The following is an 18317-nucleotide window of genomic DNA, read 5'->3' as shown; positions in this document are numbered from 1 at the left end:
TTATCTATCTACCATTTGTTTTGGCATGAGGAGAGAGCTAAAGATCTAATGGAGTCTTCATAGCTAGACAGCCCAATGTCCCACACCTCTTCCTTTCTTTCCCTTTCTAGCTTGACATAATGCTTTCTATATTTGAAATTGCACTACCTAATTCAATCAGTTTTCTTGGCCAAAGTAATGAATTTCAAATCTACTAGCCATTTCTCGAGAGCCTGATAAAGTCTTTTCTTTTAGGATCCTTTCAAGTACAGCTATCCACCGTTAGTAGATGATGACTTCCAGACGCCACTGTGTGAGAATGGGCCCATTACCAGTGAGGACGAAACTTCAAGTAAAGAGGATATAGAAAGTGACGGCAAAGAGACCCTGGAGGCCGTTCCTAATGAAGAACAAACAGCTCTGCTAAAGAAGGTAACTTTAGGAAGTGAACTTGAGGCAAAGGCTATGCTCTAGCCCCAATTTATAAAATATTTTAATTGCCTAAGAGAAAAATATTTTATAAATGTGATGAATGTGAACCTACCTTGATATAGTTCCTCTATCTCATTTTGTTTAAAGAGCACTTAGTTGTCACTCTTTTCACAAGTAATCAGGGATGAATGATAGAGGGACAGATATGATGTTATAATTTAGAACAAATTTAAACACTTAAGGAAAGAACCATGTTACATTTTCTGCAGTAATCTGTTTGTAGCAGGCACTCAACTATATGTTAAGAGTCCTGTTAATATAGCTTACTTATGTCTCTTAGACCTAGTAAACCTAATTAAAAAGCATAATTTGGATTGACTCAAAATAATGTTTACTCTTTTGCCTAATAACATGCCCAAATGTCAGGGTAATAATAAATTTTCAGTGTCTTTTCCCTCTTCATTTTCTTTCCTGTGTCTTTAGCTTAACCCATCTGAACCTACTTCCAAAGTAGAAGAAAATGAAAAAGGCGATTCAAAGATAAAATCTTTCAAGAAACCCTTGAGTGTGTTTAAAGGGCCCTTACTCCATATCAGGTACTCGTTAATTTTATTAGCTACAGATTTAGGACAGATCTTGATCATCTTAAGGGAGCTGCAAAATTTAGAAGACTTCTATACTATTCTTGAAACTATGGAGATAACAAAATTTAAGGTGATCTGAAGTGTTGCCATGGTTCCCATAGTGATATTCTTAGCCACCTTTTTCTTAGTTATTCCGCTGAGCCTTTAAGGACCTTCCTTGTGTGTCAGTTAATAAAAATGGATATTCATAAATTTCTAGTCATCTGAATCACCATTACATTCTTTTTTTCTTTTTTTTTTTTTTTTTTGACAGGCAGAGTGGATAGTGAGAGAGAGAGACAGAGAGGAAGGTCTTCCTTTTTGCTGTTGGTTCACCCTCCAATGGCCACTGCAGCCGGCGTATCTCGCTGATCCGAAGCCAGGAGCCAGGTGCTTCTCCTGGTCTCCCATGGGGTGCAGGGCCCAAGCACTTGGGCCATCCTCCACTGCACTCCCTGGCCACAGCAGAGAGCTGGCCTGGAAGAGGGGCAACCAGGACAGAATCCGGAGCCCCAACCGGGACTAGAACCCGGTGTGTCGGCGCCACAAGGCAGAGGATTAGCCTGTTAAGCTACGGCGCCAGCCAACATTCTTTTCTCATATTACTGATACTTGCACAAGTTCAGGTGTGTCAGAAATGCCACTGAAATTGGTCTTTGTTGATTTGACCTTCTAAAAGCCAAAGGTGAACTTGGAAAAATAGGTTTTTGACTAAAGCCCAATTTCAGCGCATGTCTATTTCTACTGCCAGGTTATCTGACCCCAAATATGACTTTGTTATCATTATTTCAAGACATCTTTCCCACCACTGATGCTTTTGCTTGGGAAATCTGTTTAGCCTTAAGTTGATACTACTGCACCAGCCCACTTCAATGCTGATCTAATGTAGCAATTTTGTACTCCTTTACTTGCAACTTTCCTGTGTAACTGTGGATTAGACATGTCTTTTTTGAACAATACAAGAGTACTTCACAAAGTCTATAGAAAATTGAATTAAAAGATAAAGTGGTTTGAATGCAAAAAATTTGTTGAAATCCATGCATAGTTTTCTCATAATGTGCATATTTTGTGGACTTTCTGAAGATCCCTCATACAACCAGACATTCAAAAAATCTAATCTCGGGTACTCTGGGTAACAAGATCAGTTTGATTATATATAATTTTATTACTGTTATATTTAGATTTATCTCCACAACTTCAGAGTGTGTGTGTGTGTGTGTGTGTGATGGGGGGGGGGGGCACATGTATTTTGTTTCCCATGGTTTTATTTTGCCATTTTCCCCCTTTAGAGTTTGTTTCCATTTTCCCTTATGCTGAGAAAATTCCACATTTTGTGTTCCCAGGATGCCTGTGAGAAGTGTCCAGGTGGGACAGGAAGAAAGGCTTGGGAGAAGCCGGGCTGGGGCAGGACAGCATCCAAGGCTACACTTTGGCTCTGCCCGCCACTGCCTGTCCCCTTGGCATGATCACAGAGCTGCTCCTGCACAAGCACAAGGGCCCAGCTGTGATGTTGTGCTGCTTACTGAGAGCAATTCAGAGATCGATCACTTCCCTGTCTTTTGTGTGGCTTATTTAAGAAGGAACTTTAACAGGAAGCCAACAACTGTGCTCATTTTCCGTCTTGTCCAGAGCTGAGCATAGCCTTTCTGGGAGAACTCTTCCTCAAAAATAGGTGTTCTCTCTACACGAAGGAATGTCCCTGATGGGCAGATATTCCTGGTAAACAATGGATCAGTTTAAAGGTGCCATCTAAGAAGCAAGGGCTCTGAAGACTCACCTTAGTTCAGTCATTCACCTTTTTATGCACAACAAAAATGCTCATTTTTAAGGCACATGATACAGTTTGGCTAACATAATTATAAACTTGGCTTGAGTCTTTTCATTTTTATTTTAGGTCTTGAGCATTACATTGGCGCATGACAGTAAACTTTGAAGTCTGAGGCTTACTGCGTTTACTGTTTGATAAGTTCCCACCCCAAATTGATTTCCGTGTTTACTTTTCTCCTTCTCTATTACTAAGGAAAGCCATTGTGTAATAAGAAATTGTCCTGTTACTTACATGTATCCCTAATGATCTTTCTTTATAAGTTACAGTCTTCACTGTTAGATATGCCCCATTCTAGTCTTTCTCTAATTAGGTAAATTTGAAGTGGTGATACCTTCTTTGCATTGATTATAATCTATAACCTTCCCAAGAGTTGAAATAAATGTATCTTAAAATTGCATTGATTATAGGATTAATACAGAATCTTCCTAATTCTCACTTCTATTCTTCTTTATTATGCTTCTGATATTAGGGAAAACCAGAGGACTTCTTAAATAGCAGATATTGAATCAGTAAGATTAAAATATAAAATCATATTTGATAATTGTTTTGTAGTCCTTTTAATAAAATCTCTTTATCCAAATGAGTATAAAATATTAGCCAAATATTTTTCTTAAAATTAGCAATTAGATTGTCATTTATTCTGAGTAATATAAATTCTTTGTGTTTTTGTCACCATGTAGCCCAGCTGAAGAACTGTATTTTGGAAGTACAGAATCTGGAGAGAAGAAAACTTTAATAGTGTTGACAAACGTAACTAAAAATATAGTGGCCTTTAAGGTAAATATCTGAAAGATGTAATAAACAAATTGTGGAAATAAAACATAGGAAGTGATTCTAGGCATATTCTAATTGAAAGATGGATAACTTTGAACTTGCACAGTGTTTTCATTTATATTTTTTGGCATGTTGTACTACCTTCTACTTTTTTTTAAGATTTATTTATTTATTTGAAAGAGTTACAGAGAGAGAAGCAGAGACCAAGAGAGAGAGAGAGAGAGAGAGAGATCTTCTATCCACTGGTTCACTCTTCAGATGGCCGCAGTGGCTGGGGCTGGGCTGGGCTGAAGATAGGAACCAGGAGCATCGTCCAGGTCTCCCACATGAGTAGCAGGAGGCCAAGTACTTAGGCCATCTTTAGCTGCTTTCCCAGGCTATTAGCAGGGAGCTGGATTAGAAGTGGAGCAGCAAGAACACGAACCAGCACCCATATGGGATGCCAGCATCATAGGCAGCAGCTTTACCTACTACGCCACAACGCTGGCCCCCTACCTTCTACTTCTAACCAAGCAGTATAACTTATCTAAAATTTTCCCTGGGATCTATATCTCAACCTTTTCTTTTAAATTTTTATTTATTTATTTATTTTTATTTGAAAGGCAGAGAGACAGACACAGATCCTCCATCTGCTTGTTCACTCCCCAAATGCCCACAACAGCCAGAGCAGGGTCAGGCCAAAGCTGGGAGCCACAAACCCAATTGGGTCTCCCACAAGTGTGGCAGGGCCTCAAGTACTTGAGCCATCATCAGCTGCACATCAGCATGAAGGGTGCACATCAGCATGAAGCTAGAGTCAGAAGCAGAGCTGGGTCTGGAGCTCAGGCGCTCCGCTGTAGGATGCAGGCATCTCAAGCAGCATGTTAACCGCTGTACCAATGCCTGCCCCATGTGTCGCAAACTTAAAAGTGCAGTAATGGGCTAATATCCAAACCAACCGTAGGATTTAGAATTTTCTAGAAATAAAAACCCTAGAATAACCACCCTTTGTTATATGAATAATTTAACTTGTAATAAGTGAAAGATAAAACTATAAAATCCAAAGCAGAATATTCTGGAGGGTAATTAATATTGAATGCTAACCTGAGCCTGAGTAGGACTGCGTCCAGCACTGCCCTGTACTTCGATGCAGCTGCTAGGAGGTGCTGGATATGCTTCAATTATCTACTGCTTTGATTTTCTGAACACTTTTGTAATGTGCTCTCATGGGCATTGTTTTGTGACTTTGCATCACCAAATTCAGGCCATTAAACAAATATTTAACGCATGGATTAATATTTTTATTGACTAGGAAGGCTAAGTGACTTAGATATGGGTCAAGATGCTTTTATCCCCTTGGCAGGAAAAATATGCATTCTGTGCATACCTGCCAAAGCTGCTCTGCAAACTCTGATCATTCATTATTAACTTCTGGAGTTTTTTCCCAAGTCATTCTTAAACCACTTCACCCCTGAAAAAATGAAGAATGTGACGTGACTAACTGTATTTATAAACAGGTGAGAACAACTGCTCCAGAAAAATACAGAGTCAAGCCAAGCAACAGCAGCTGTGACCCTGGTGCATCGGTGGATATAACTGTATCTCCCCATGGGGGTGAGTTGTCAGCTGGGGGCCACAGCAGGTGTGGTAGGGGCGGGGCTTGGAGTTGGGTGCCGGCATGCGGAGCTACCAGCTAGAATCTAGAGAACAAAAGAGTATCAGTAAGTCTCCTCACCTCACTCTAGGCATCTCTTGTCTCACATGTGAAATGAGAAGATCAAAAGGGTCCCCAAAGCCCTTTTCCAGCATTAAAATGTAATTATTTTTATAGAATAACATTGTTTAAATGGACAAGAATTAAAGTTGAATTTCAGAAAAGCAAAAATTCTCCTTATTAGAATTTCTTTTTTCTTTTTTAAGGTAGTTCCATTTTCTTCTTTTTTCTTTATGTTGTATTCTAGAATAACGCCTCAAGCCACATATTCAGCTCCTTGTAAAGCTTCCTGTTTGGGTGCTGAGTTATCTTTTTGAAATGCAGGTTTCATAGTCTCTGCCCAAGACCGTTTTCTGATAATGGCTGCAGAAATGGAACAGTCATCTGGCACAGGGCCAGCAGAATTGACGCAGTTCTGGAAAGAAGTTCCCAGAAACAAAGTGATGGAGCACAGGTAAGCTTTTACGCACAGAACAAGAAACGTGCCTCCATGAGCTAGGCAGCATCCCTTGCCTCCCGTGTCTGGCAGACGCCAAAGCATTCCATGTGGGCTGGGAACTCTGCAAGGCTCTAGGGACACCCAGATGAATGGCCCAGAGCTGCTAATGGAGAGCGCTAATAGTGAGGCTCGCTGGCAGGCCTGTTCACGAGTCTGGATCTGTCCAGAACACACACACAGATCTCCGTCTAAGCAACTCCCCTGGTAGGAACAGTCACCCTCTGTACTGTAACATTAGTGGCAGCATTGTTTGTAAGCGTGAAAGGTTAGAAAGTAACAACCGAAATGGCACTGGTAAAGCAACAGTGAGATACATTACACAGTGTCCATGCTAAAGAGGACCCCACAGCTACTCAGAAAGGCGCGGTAAGTCTGTTTGTTCTGACATGGAAAGACATCTGTGATGTCTTCTTAGAAAAAAAGCTGCAGTCACACAAAAATATGCCTGACATAAGAGGGGGAAAAGCTGTGAGTGTGTACGTATATATGTGTGTGTGCATGTGAGCGTGTCAGTTGTGACAGAGGTCTTGAAAAGGCACAGAGAAAAGAAAGAATTAAAGCATTCCCAGTTTTGTTCCCCACGGGACATTTGTCAATGTCTAGAGACATTTTTGGTTATCAAAACTAGGGGGTGGGGTACTGTGGCCATCTAGTTGCAGGGGGCGGGAGCCCAAAGATGCCACTAAACCTGCAGTGCACAGGACAGAAATGATCCAGGCGCGAATGTCAAGAGTGTTGGGGTGAGAAGCCCTGGCTCATAGACCAGTTAAGGATAGCCCCTCTGATGACACTTCAATAGGACCTGAAGGAACTGAGAAAGGGGGCCACATAGATAATTGGACAAAGAACCTTCCACCAGAAAGAAGAGCAAGCGACAAAGGAGCGTTCTGGAACTGTATGAGGCACAGCAAGGAAGTCAGTGTTGCTTGACTTCAGTAAGGGAAGAGGGCGGCAGGAGATGGGGACAAAGATAGCAGGCCTCCAGAGCATTGCCAGAGTGAGGACTGCCGAGTTCAAGGGCAGAAACCATGTGTCTGTGCAGAGCACAGCCACACAATGACACAGCCTATTTTGCAAAGGACCCTTCTGGGGCCGTGTAGGGAATAGTTGGCAGGTGCAGGCACGAGCGCTGCTGAGGATGTCACACTGGAGTAGTGCTGAGTGTGGGCTCCATGGTGCCAGATGTTTTAGTTTCATCCACTCATGCAGTCATGAAGCCCACCTTAAGAGGGAGGGAGAGGGATTTTAAAAACCCACTTAAGACATGACAGACTGGAAAACCTAGTTGTCATGGCTGAATGGAATGAAAAAAAAAGGAGTTAAAAGAAAATAAGTATGGCTGGAACAAAAATGAAAAGGTCCGTGGTAAGAAAGCAAGCTGGAGAGGCAGGCGAGGTCAGAGGAGGAGTTCGCCTCCATCATAAACTGACACCTGATCTGATGTGCCTTTTTCAAGGTCACCCAGTCAGCTATGTGCTTAATAGAGTAGAAGCAAGCAAGCAAGGGCCCAGGGAGACAGGTGTTATTTCAGTTGTCACAGCCAGAGGGGAAAAGTTAGACCTAGCTGGGAGAATTTTGTGGCAGTCATAACAGAGCCCAGAATTAGAGAGAGAGAGAAAGTGAGAGAGAGAGAGAGAGAGAGAGAGAGAGAGAGAAAGCTAGCTTTCATCCACTGGTTCACTCTCCAAATGGCTGCAATTGCTGGAGCTGGACCAGTCCGAAGCCAGGAGCCAGGAACTTCCTCTGGGTCTCCCATGCGGGTGCAGGGGCCCAAGTACTTGGGCCATCTTCCACTGTTTTCCCAGGAGCATTAGCAGGGAGCTGTATCAGAAGTAGAGCAGTCTGGCCTCGAACCAGCACACATATGGGATGCTAGCACCATAGTCTGTGGCTTTAACTGCTACACCACAGCACCTACCCCTAGAAAAATACTTTACAAGGGAAGAAGTAACCAGTGATACCAAGTGCTGCCAATGCTGGTCCAAGAGCATGACATGTGGGCAGTGCCCATTGGTGGTGACATTATTGATGGCCGAACAGAGAGCACTTTCAGGCAACCAGGAGCCACATTGGAGAGAGGGGTCAGATAGTAAGGAACCAGAAGCGGAGAAACCATGCTGGAGGCTTGGCTGGTCAAACAGGGGCTGAGGTAACATTTGGAAGAAGGAATGTGGCATTAATGAAGGTATTGTTTGGGGGTCTGTAATGGGCAAGAAGTGAGCATTGTTTAAAAGCCCAGAGCTAGGTCCCTTGGAGGAGAGGCCAAACGTAAGAGAGAGGTCACTGGCAGTTCCATTCCTGGGAAGGCTGGAAGGGTTGGAACCAAAAGGAGGGTGTGGGGGTGTCAGCCTTAGTGGGAAGGAGGACGTAAAGCAGACAGAGGTCAGGCTTAGAGTGTTCCACTTAATTTACATTGGTGTCTACATGTTCCCATTTTCTAGTTCATTCTACAGGAGGGCCTGTTGTTCTTATTTGTGCTTTTCTGGCCAAAGGCATGGTGACGGGAGTATTTTGGAAGGCTAAGACACCAATATAAAAGGTGTTGGAGATTAATTTGAAACTCTTATGAAATGGATCCTCCAAATGAGGGGTTTTGGGGGCTTTTTTTGGAGTATGTTTTACACTGTTGTTCATCTTCTCAGTTCCTAACAGTTGCTTTTCTCTAACTGCACTCTCACAGAAAGCGACAGGGAGGCCTAGGGATTTCTACTGTCTCCCATCTAGAAAGTGTGGTTGCCTTCCAATCATGAGATATTTGGATGAATTCTGCTGAATTCCTTGCAAGAAAATCTTCCTGTAGAATCCTGTGGGTTATTGAGGTGACCTCTTCTGTCCTTTTTACACGGAAAAAGCAGCTGCATGATAAATATCCACTGAGCTGCTGCCGAAGGCAAAGCAGGACAGAGGGATGAGGGCTTTCACCTCTGTGACACAGACTTCTGCATTTCACTCTTTTCAGTTTCTATTTTACTCTTATAAGAAAATTAATGGGGGCCGGTGCTGTGGCGCAGCAGTTTAACGCCCTGGCCTGAAGCGCCGGCATCCCATCTGGGCGCCGGTTCAAGACCCTGCTGCTCCATTTCCAATCCAGCTCTCTGCTATGGCCTGGGAGAACAGTAGAAGATGGCCCAAGTTCTTGGGCCCCTGTACCCGTGAGGGAGACTCAGAGGAAGCTCCTGGCTCCTGGCTTCAGATCGGCACTGCTCTGGCCGTTGCGGCCAATTGGGGAGTGAACCAGTGGATGGAAGACCTCTCTCTCTCTCTGCCTCTCCTCTCTGTGTAACTCTTTCAAATAAATAAATAAATCTTAAAAAAAATTTTATGGAGGGGCTCACTTTGTGGCATAGAGGGTTAAGCTGCCATGTGCAGTGCCGGCATCCCTTACAGGTACCAGTTTGAAACCCTGCTGCCCCACTTCCAATCCAGCTCCCTGCCAATGCACCTGGGAAAGCATTAGAAAATGGCCCAAGTCCTTGGGCCTCTGCACCCATGTGGGAGACCAGGATGAAGCTCCTTGGCTCCTGGCTCCTGGCTCCTGGCTTTGGCTTGACCTAGCCCTGGCTTTGCAGCCATTTGAGGAGTGAACCAGTAGATAGAAGATCTCTCTCTGTCTCTCTCTCTCTCTTGCAAATAAATAAAATAAATGTTTTAAAAAAGAAAATTCATTGAAACTTTTAAAGAGTTAATGTCTTTGGACTTTCGTAGGTTAAGATGCCATACTGTTGAGAGCAGTAAACCAAACACTCTTACGTTAAAAGACAACGCTTTTAACATGTCAGATAAAACCAGTGAAGATATATATCTGCAAGTAAGTGTACTTTCTTCCTAACTATAACGTGTTAGTTGTAAAAAGGTAAGCGACATTAGAAACCCATTCTCACCCGCTGACCTAAGGAGAAGCCATCAGTAGAGACACACTGGAGATGCTCTCTTCTTTGTAAAGAGACACCAAATCAGAAGTGATATGTGGTGAGTTACTTTTGGAGAGCTACTAACCTTTTAAATGCTCTGGCCATTTTAATTTGGGTAGGGACCAATAGCAAAACACAGGGTGTTTTGGGGAGTAGCCAAGAATTGGCTTTTGAGACCAAAAGTACCAAATAGTACATTACAATTTGAAAGGGCAGGAAGGCTCGCTTTCTGAATAGCTGCTGGTAGCTCGGGGCTTGTGCAGCTCCAGGAAGTGATTGCTCTGCTCCTGTCTCAACTTGAAAATGAGACCTTTCAGAATGAGAATAAGCAGAGGCCAGTCCATCCACTGAACAAATCTCACACCTCATTGCACATCTAGCTCCCAGCCTTTCAGAGTAGGCGAGCCCCATCCCTTGTATGTGTGGATTTCTAATATTCCTGTTTGTCATTCCCATGATTAATGACCGTTTTACTGATGCAAATCTTTCATCCCTTTTTGCCTCTTCAGCTCAATCGTTTACTAGAAAGCAATAGGAAGCTTGAAGACCAAGTTCAGCGTTGTATCTGGTTCCAGCAGCTACTGCTTTCTTTAACCCTGCTCTTGCTTGCTGTTGTCGTCTCTTTCTTCTATTCACTGTTGAGTTAAAGAAGTGGTGCCTGGTCGGCAACATGGTTCCTTCAACCATTAGTTGGAAAAAGTAACAGACCCAAAACTTCTCCACCAAGCCACTAAAAAATCTTGCACGTCTGTGCTTCCTCAAAGGAAATACGCAGCATGTAGAGGGGTGTAACACTTACATCTCTTGAAAATAAACTGCTCAAACAAAGAGATGCTGGAGAAATGACTAGAGACTATGCTAGTTGGGAAAGTAAGTAAAGGCATATGCATTGTGTAAATTAGTAGTTTAAATATAACTTATTTCTTCCTTTTGATTTGAACACTTTTGAAGCTTAAGTCTTCTCATGTAAATACATTAGCAAAATGGGAAAGTGTAAGTAACATGCTTTGTTGCAGCCAAAATATGTAATCTGCATTTTTATGACAGAATTATTATAGCTGAGCCGACTTACTAGCTTTTCTATACTGTGTATATAGAAGAATGTGTATATTGAAGAAGAAGACATACAGAGTAATTTATGTAATCATGACTTTGTAATTTTGAGAATTACTTCCCAATGATAGTCAATATTCTTTTGGAATGTAAACCTATTTAATGCCAAACCACCTTAGCCTTTATTTCTCAGTGTTCCATGACAGCCTGCCTTTTATTCATCTTGGGCTTTTTTAGGAACACTCGCATTCTGTTAGAATTTGGAAAACTAAGTGTGGTTGGATTTTTCTTCCGATTCTGTTAGTAATACCCAGAAGGAAAGGCTCCTCAAGCTGCCTCCCTTTCCAGTCATTTCTATGCAGCTGCCTGTTGTCCACTGTGGCTGGACACTGAACCTTTTGCCTAATTAATTCTAAAGGCCTGATCTTCACCCTCATTCCAGAGCACAGGAGCCTCTCTGGGAAGCACGAACTGCATTTTCACTGTCATTTCTAAAGGAAAGGCATTAGATAAAACTTTGTGAAAAAAATGGATTTTGAGATGCTAAGTAAGTATAATTAATTTGCCTTTCAAAATGTTCCTTGTTAATATCAGCCATGAGAAGGAACCCTACAAAAGGAAAAAACAAAAAAAAACCAGAAAACAAAAAAACAGACGCTCAAGTGTCAGCTCTCCATTTAGAGGATGAAAAGTAAAACTCGTGATCGACTGAAAAACCATCAGACCAGGGCAAATGGAGTTGCCGGCTACTCTGCCTTTGGCACAGTAATACCCGCCCAGTACGGTTCCGTAAATTCCTAAAAAGACACACCTTGCAGGAGCAGAGGCTAATGAAGTTCGCTTCTTTTCTCATTAATACGACCTGCTTCAGTCACATGTACATCTACTTTATATGAAAGAAAAATAGTATGCCTGTAAAATAAATTTTGAGTCTCGATGGAGCCACGTCTTGGAGATTTGTTGTTCTTTGTTCTGAGGTGCAGCGTTGTTGGTTTGGATCCTGAAGAAGTGGATTCCCAAACTGAGTTACGGAGAATGATATAGTAGGAGCTTCGAAAGTAACCGAGGAAATAAAACCTTAAAAGGACACTGGTGTGATACCCAGTCTTAATTTGGGCTTTTCTGTTTCAGTTTGCCACCCCCAGATGTGAAACAGACTGCAGTCCACCCTAAGTGCCGTGCACGGTATGCCCTGTGTGTACACACAGTGGCTTCCCTTACATGGTAGATTTTTGGCCTTAATATAATCTAATCCTAAAGTATTTGTGTGTGTGTTTGTTCCTCAGCAAATAAATAAATGAGGACAGAATTAGCCAAGATTGGAAATGTATTGTTTTAACGGTGTCCCTTTAATGTTTCCTATGAAAATTATGTTGGCTTGCTGAACTATCCTTTGCTTGACGTCTGGTCAATTGAATTTGTTTAATAACATATCCTGTTGACATTTGTGCGTCTGTTAAATGTGACTAAGCAGAATTACTGAAAATTAACTACCAAATCAAAAGCATCTAAACTTTTGTACTTGTCTTGATTAATGATACACATTCACGTTTGATTTTATGCTGTCTTCATTTAATTTGATTTAATCACACATGCATGATTATTTTTGCTACTTGAATCAGTTTTATTTTTAATCATGCCATTACCTGTTCATGACCATGTTACCAAGGACTGGCTTTTGAAGTTAGTTTTTAGTTTTCACTTGGGAATGGATATTGATAGATTTTTCCATGAAAACATTAATGAAATAGCATTAGCTTGATCTGCAAGTAGTCTAAAAATGCGATGCTGGTAAACCTGGCCTCAAATTTCATAACACCATAACTGTTTTTATATCTTGCCACTAATTTTGACTGGATTTATTAGCACTTTATTGTACAATTACAAAAAAATATATTCCTAGAATTGTTGCCAGTGTAATTTCTCTAATGTTCTGGTGCTTTTCATATATTTTCAGTATTTTTATTACTATATTGGTATTTTCTTTGTATAAATTGATCAAAAGAACATGTTTTCTATTTTAATATGTTTTAGAAAAATAATTACATTTATGAAATAAACATCATCAGGAAAAAGCTTCTGGTCTCTAATTGATAACACTTCTTAAAGACAATCAGACCATAGTAGTTCCTTCTGGATCTGCTTTGCATTTTCATAAGGACAGCTCTGCAGGTTTCTAACCATGCAGTCAGATGTCAGGCGAGTGTCCTGTAGTGTGTCATCGTCCCCGTGCTGGGTCTGGCTGCTCTTCAGTGCGGTTCTCTGTTTGCCCTAACTTAGCCGCAGAGTCAGTGTCAGGGCTTGGGCTCATTACTGAATTGTCCCAGTGCCTCCGGGGAGCACTCAGGAAGCAGCTGTCGAGAAGTTCTGCCTGGCTACTGGGCACGCTGAAGATGGCAGTGTGGCACTGACCATTCCTGAAATCTGGCATGTAGGCCTGGCCCAAGGCAAGGGGGACAACAGGAGGAGCCACAAATCAGCCCAGGATGGTGACAGAAGAGGCCCTCTGGTTGCTGATATCTGGTCCCCTCCCCACTGGAAGACCAGCCTCCGAAAAGGCAGCAACCTCTAAAAATACCATGAATAGGACTGCTTCCTCTTCAATACTTAAAAGAGGCAGAGATGGGAAATCAGGTGGGTGAAGAGTCCAAAGCATGGATAAAATAAAAATGGAGCTGCCAAGTTAGCCTAACAGGGAATGCCATAGCAGCCTGGGCCTGTGGAGAGCCTGGTCTCCTTTCCCAAAGGACACGATTTCCTAAGTTATGAAGAAGGACATAGTAGGTGCTTCAAAAGTAACTGAGGAAATCAAACCTTAAAAGGACACTGGGTAAATCTCTAGCTAGGAATGGGTTGATGGTTTTATAGGAGACTTCAGCTCTCTCTTCCGTAAATTTTCACCACCAACTCCAGGTTTCAAAACCCAAATGGGAGCCACCAGAAGCTTAGGGCTCCCCTTCTCTTCCTGGCTCAAAGGGACAGATTGGAAATCTTTCCAGCTGTGCCAGCCAAGTCGATGGCAGTTAGGAATGAGGGTGCTGAGGTAAGACTGCCTAGGCGCAGGGCCCCTGTCTGCCACTTGGGAAAGTTAACCTGCCATGGCCTGATTACTGTGAATGGCAGGGGACGGCGTCCATGGAGTGCAGCCTGGTTTTGCTGCTGCCACCTCCACAGCCTTCCAGCCGAGCCTGCTAGAACTGTCACACTTGACTTATTTCCCAGAATAGCCCACCTCATTCCAAAGCAAGTGGCAGGCAGTCTCTGAACTTTGCCTTACTTTGTATTGCTAGCCTTGCCTTCTTGGCACTTTAATAAAATTCGCACACTGGATCTGTCATGTCTGCATATGGAATAAAAATGACCTCCCTGGGGCAGGCGTTGTGGTTCAGGGGACGCCCACATCCCATATCCATGTCGGAGTGCTAGTTCAAGTGCTTCCTCCACTTCCAACCCAGCTTCCTGTTAATACACCCTGAGAGGTCGCAGCTAATGGCTCAAGTACTTGGGTCCCTGTCACCCACATGGGACACCCAGATGGAGGAGGTCCTGGTTCCTGGCTTTGGTCTGGCCCAGCTGGGGCTATTGTAGGCATTTGGGCTGTGAACCAGTGGATGGAGAATCAAGCAATCTCTCCTTCTCCCTCTCCCTGTCCTCCTCCCCCTTCTGCTCACTGCCTTTCAAATAAAAAATGAATAAACATTTTAAAAATTACCTCCCTGTGATATCCAAAAAGTCTCTCGTACCTTCCCTGCCCCATTCATGTCCCCTGCCAGGAAGAGTAAAACGAATTTCTTGCACAGCTTAATATATTTGACGACAACAGGTTTAGCAGAGAATACAGTGGACTATCTCCCTGACCCATAGGGACAAGGTCTATGCACATTTTCAAGTCTGTAGAGGGAGAGTTTGAGCAGTTCTTCCATGCTCCTTTGTCCCGAGCATTCTGGGAATACATACGATCTTGTTTATTTCAGATGAGGAAGCCAAAGGCCCCAGAATTAATTCTCTTTCCCAAGGGCACATGACTAATCAGTTTCAGAGCCAAGTTGAACTAGTCTCCCACATACAGTGCTTCTTGGTTATAACTACACAGAGCTGCCTGTCTGAGTTATACACTCAACTGTTGAATGGGTAGGTCTGACAGGATAGGAAGAAAAGAGAATGAAAATAATACTACAGGAGGAGAGGTGACAGAACAGCCACTTTAAAGATTTATTTATTTATTTGAAAGAGTTACAGAGAAGCAGAGGCAGAGAGAGAGAGAGGTCTTTCATCCACTGATTCACTCCCCAACTGGCTGCAACAGCCAAAGCTGAGCCGATCCAAAACTAGGAACCAGGAGCTTCTTCCAGGCCTTCCACGCGGGTGCAGGGGCCAAGGACTTGGGCCATCTTCTACTGCTTTCCCAGGCCATAGCAGAGAGCTGGATCAGAAGTGGAGCAGCCGGACTCAAACCAGCGCCCATATGGGATGCCGGTGCTGCAGGCAGTGGCTTTACCTGCTACAGGATGGCGTGTTTTGATGTGCACCATCAACCTTCAAGAACTACTCTGTAGAAGGGCATCTAGTAGTCTCAAAATCATTATGTGATGACCCTTACAAGTCAGGTGCATATGTGAGTCTACTCATTTTCTAGTCATATAACAAACTTCTGCTGACTTAGCAACTTATATCAGCACCAATGTATTATCTCAGAGTTTCTGTGGGTTGAGTCTGGTGCAGTATGCCCGGCTTCTCTGCTCAGGGTCTCACAAGTCTGACTGCACCCTCCCTGGAGAAAGACCTACCTTCAACTTCTTGGCAGAATTCATTTCCTCGTGGCTGTAGGACTCATCATGTTGATTTCTTACTGGCAAGAGGGACTGCTCTCAGGCCCTAGCCACTTCTTCCAAGTCTTTGTTCTGTGGTCCCCATCATATATATAAACTTCGTGCCCACACTCAAGGAGAAAGATTATACAAGGGGTGGGACATAGCAACTCGTCCAGCTCAGTCCCTAGGAAATGGAGACCAAGAACGGTGAACTCAGCTTACCCAGTCTGATTGACAGCTTTGAATTCACAGATGTTCCACACCTCAAAGCCAATAGGCTAGAGCTTTCACATTAGGCAGCAAGTGACAGGCATGGGGACAACAGATCTCTATCCTATTTGGCTCTCTCTAGTCTCACAACTTCCATTCATAAAAGTATTCAACTTTTACCAAAAAAAGAAATTGTTAAAGTATGTACTCACTACTTTTCACTTTTACTCAGTCATAAAATAGACTTAAGAGTCTTGCAATGAATTCACTAGGACAAAGGGCACTTCCAGTAATTGTGTGTTTTTATAAATGAAGCTCTAGTGAAAAACAGTTGGCTTTTTTAACTTTCCCTCTTCTTTCCGAATAATTCATTCACTTCATTTAATGTAAGTGAATGGTCTTAGACTAAGTATACTCTTTGAAGGTAGCAATGAAATGATTAAAACTTTAAAAAAAAAAAAAAAGGAAAGCATCCTATTCTTATAGAGACTTACATCATGATTGGCAGCATTTATACTGTCCAAGTTACTTTGAATCAAATTCCAGCCCCTTGAATTCTACTTCAGAAAGCTCCCTGCACATTTTCAGGTAATTCTGAAGCTGTGTGTACCTGTAAAAATCTCATGGATTCATTTTTAAAACCTTGAATACTTTTTGGAAGTCAAATATGGATGTGTGTATATGTATGTATGTGTTTAATAAGTTTCTGACTGCAAAAAACTCTCAAAATTTCTATTCTTACACCTGTCCATTTTTCTTGCTGAATCTGGAACTATAGTAAACTAAGAAGTGAGTCATTTGTCTTTCTCAATCCAGTATGCATCTCTGTTTTTTACATCAAGCCCTTCCCCTAATTCCACTATACAGATTTGTTCAGTGGAACTTAATATTTGCAGTTAAATCTGCTCTGAACTGCTTTCACCCACTAACATGCAAATGTGGTTGAGTAACGGATGTCAAATACCAAATAACTCTTCTCAGTCATAAACTAAATGTCAGAAATGGGTTTTTGGTACTTCTCCAATGTTCTAAGTCTGTGACTTCAGCTACTTCCTTTTAGTGGAGGTGGAGAGTAAAAGGGTTATTATTATAAGGGCAATAACAATAGTATGATTCAGTCTAGCCAAATTTAATTTTTTAATGTGGCTGAATTGATAAATTGCTAAAAAGGAAAGTTAAGAGGAGATTGAGCAAAAAGCAAAGCACAGCTTTGTTACTGCTCTGGAATTGGTGGAGGTGTCTTACCAAGGAGTTATATTCTAAAGTCAGTGCTTTGAGCAGAATTGAGTCAGAATCTTCCTTGAAATTCACAAAGGAAGGGCCAAAAGAGAGATGGACACAAAAACCAATCTTGATGAGTCTAAACCTTCATTTTATCACGAGATAAAGTGTTTGGCTTTACCTTTTATTATTTTGACAGGGGAGAGCGGTCATGCAGTACAACAAATATATGTAGTGTATCTTTAAAATTAGATTCACCATCAGCAAGGTTCTTTTGGTTTACAATGCACACAGGAATTGAGAACGAATCAATGGCATTCATATTTCCTATGCTATGTGCATCAAGTTGAACAGACCCTGTTGAGGGCCAAGTATAAGTGCAGTTGCTCACACAGAGTCAAAATCAGACTGAACTCTGACCTTCCTCTTAGACAAACCCCTAGAAAGTACCCACAACACATCTCTGCTTACATCCCTCTCCTTGTCTCTTACCTCATTCAAGTATCTATTCCCTTCACTCTAGCAAAGTGCACATGTTAAGGTCCAGGAATGACACCCTTGTTGCTTCATCCAGTGGACCTGCTTCAGCCCAATTCAAGGGAGCTCTTGCAGCAGCATTTGGTTATATCAACCACTAGGTTTCTGAAACCACAAACTTCTACTTTTCTCACCGGCACCCTTGTTTCCTCATCTGGCTGATCATCTTCCACCAAGATGATCAACGTTAGGTGAATTCCTGCATACCCATGGCTGCAATTATCATCAACAAACTACTAACTCTTGTCCTTGCCTAACCCAGAACTCCTAGTCTGGATCCACTATCAACAGTTCCAGGTGGCCATCACAGAATGTCAAAACCAGCTCACGCGCTTCCCCTTAACCATTTCTTTGAGTCTCCCTCTCAATGGATGACACCACCCTGCATCCATTTACACCTGCTAGAAGTATGCCTTCTTCCTGCACACCATAGAAGCCATCTCTTCACCGATGCTCTCTTTCTCCCTCTCTCCACTGCCACCTCCTACTTCAAACCAAAGCCCCTCTCACATGGACTCCTTTAACAATCTCCAGTGGTCTTTGAGCATCTTCTGCATCTTCCTCCATAATGATTCAGAAACACTCAGGACTCATTGCAACTGCACATCTGATCATAGTATTCCTCTGATTAAAACCCCCAAGAGCCTTTCATGGTTTTTAGCCTACAATTATGTCTCCTAACTTGCCCTTCAGGACCCTGAGTAATCAGGTGCGTTCCTACCATCCAGGCTTGTAAACCCCACCAT

General features: G+C 42.5%; 1 protein-coding gene across 7 annotated transcripts in view; it reads left to right on the top strand.

Moving 5' to 3' along the window:
* The window catches only part of MOSPD2 (motile sperm domain containing 2), a 71873-nt gene that overhangs the window by 38754 nt on the left and 14802 nt on the right, over nucleotides 1–18317 (top strand). For 3 of the 7 annotated variants that reach the window (XM_062183259.1, XM_062183263.1, XM_062183262.1), the window contains exons 9-13: nucleotides 235–411; nucleotides 895–1007; nucleotides 3543–3639; nucleotides 5133–5229; nucleotides 5654–5783. In XM_062183259.1, coding sequence (XP_062039243.1) covers nucleotides 235–411; nucleotides 895–1007; nucleotides 3543–3639; nucleotides 5133–5229; nucleotides 5654–5783 — 614 coding nt within the window. Of the gene's footprint in view, nucleotides 1–234; nucleotides 412–894; nucleotides 1008–3542; nucleotides 3640–5132; nucleotides 5230–5653; nucleotides 5784–8919; nucleotides 9227–9533; nucleotides 9637–10248; nucleotides 12857–18317 lie in introns of those variants that run through there. The other 4 variants (XM_062183257.1, XM_062183261.1, XM_062183258.1 and 1 more) reach the window with 4 other exon arrangements.

Source organism: Lepus europaeus, chromosome X (genome assembly GCF_033115175.1).
Source record: "Lepus europaeus isolate LE1 chromosome X, mLepTim1.pri, whole genome shotgun sequence".
NCBI lineage: Eukaryota > Metazoa > Chordata > Mammalia > Lagomorpha > Leporidae > Lepus > Lepus europaeus.
This window is presented reverse-complemented; position numbering and strand designations above follow the sequence as displayed.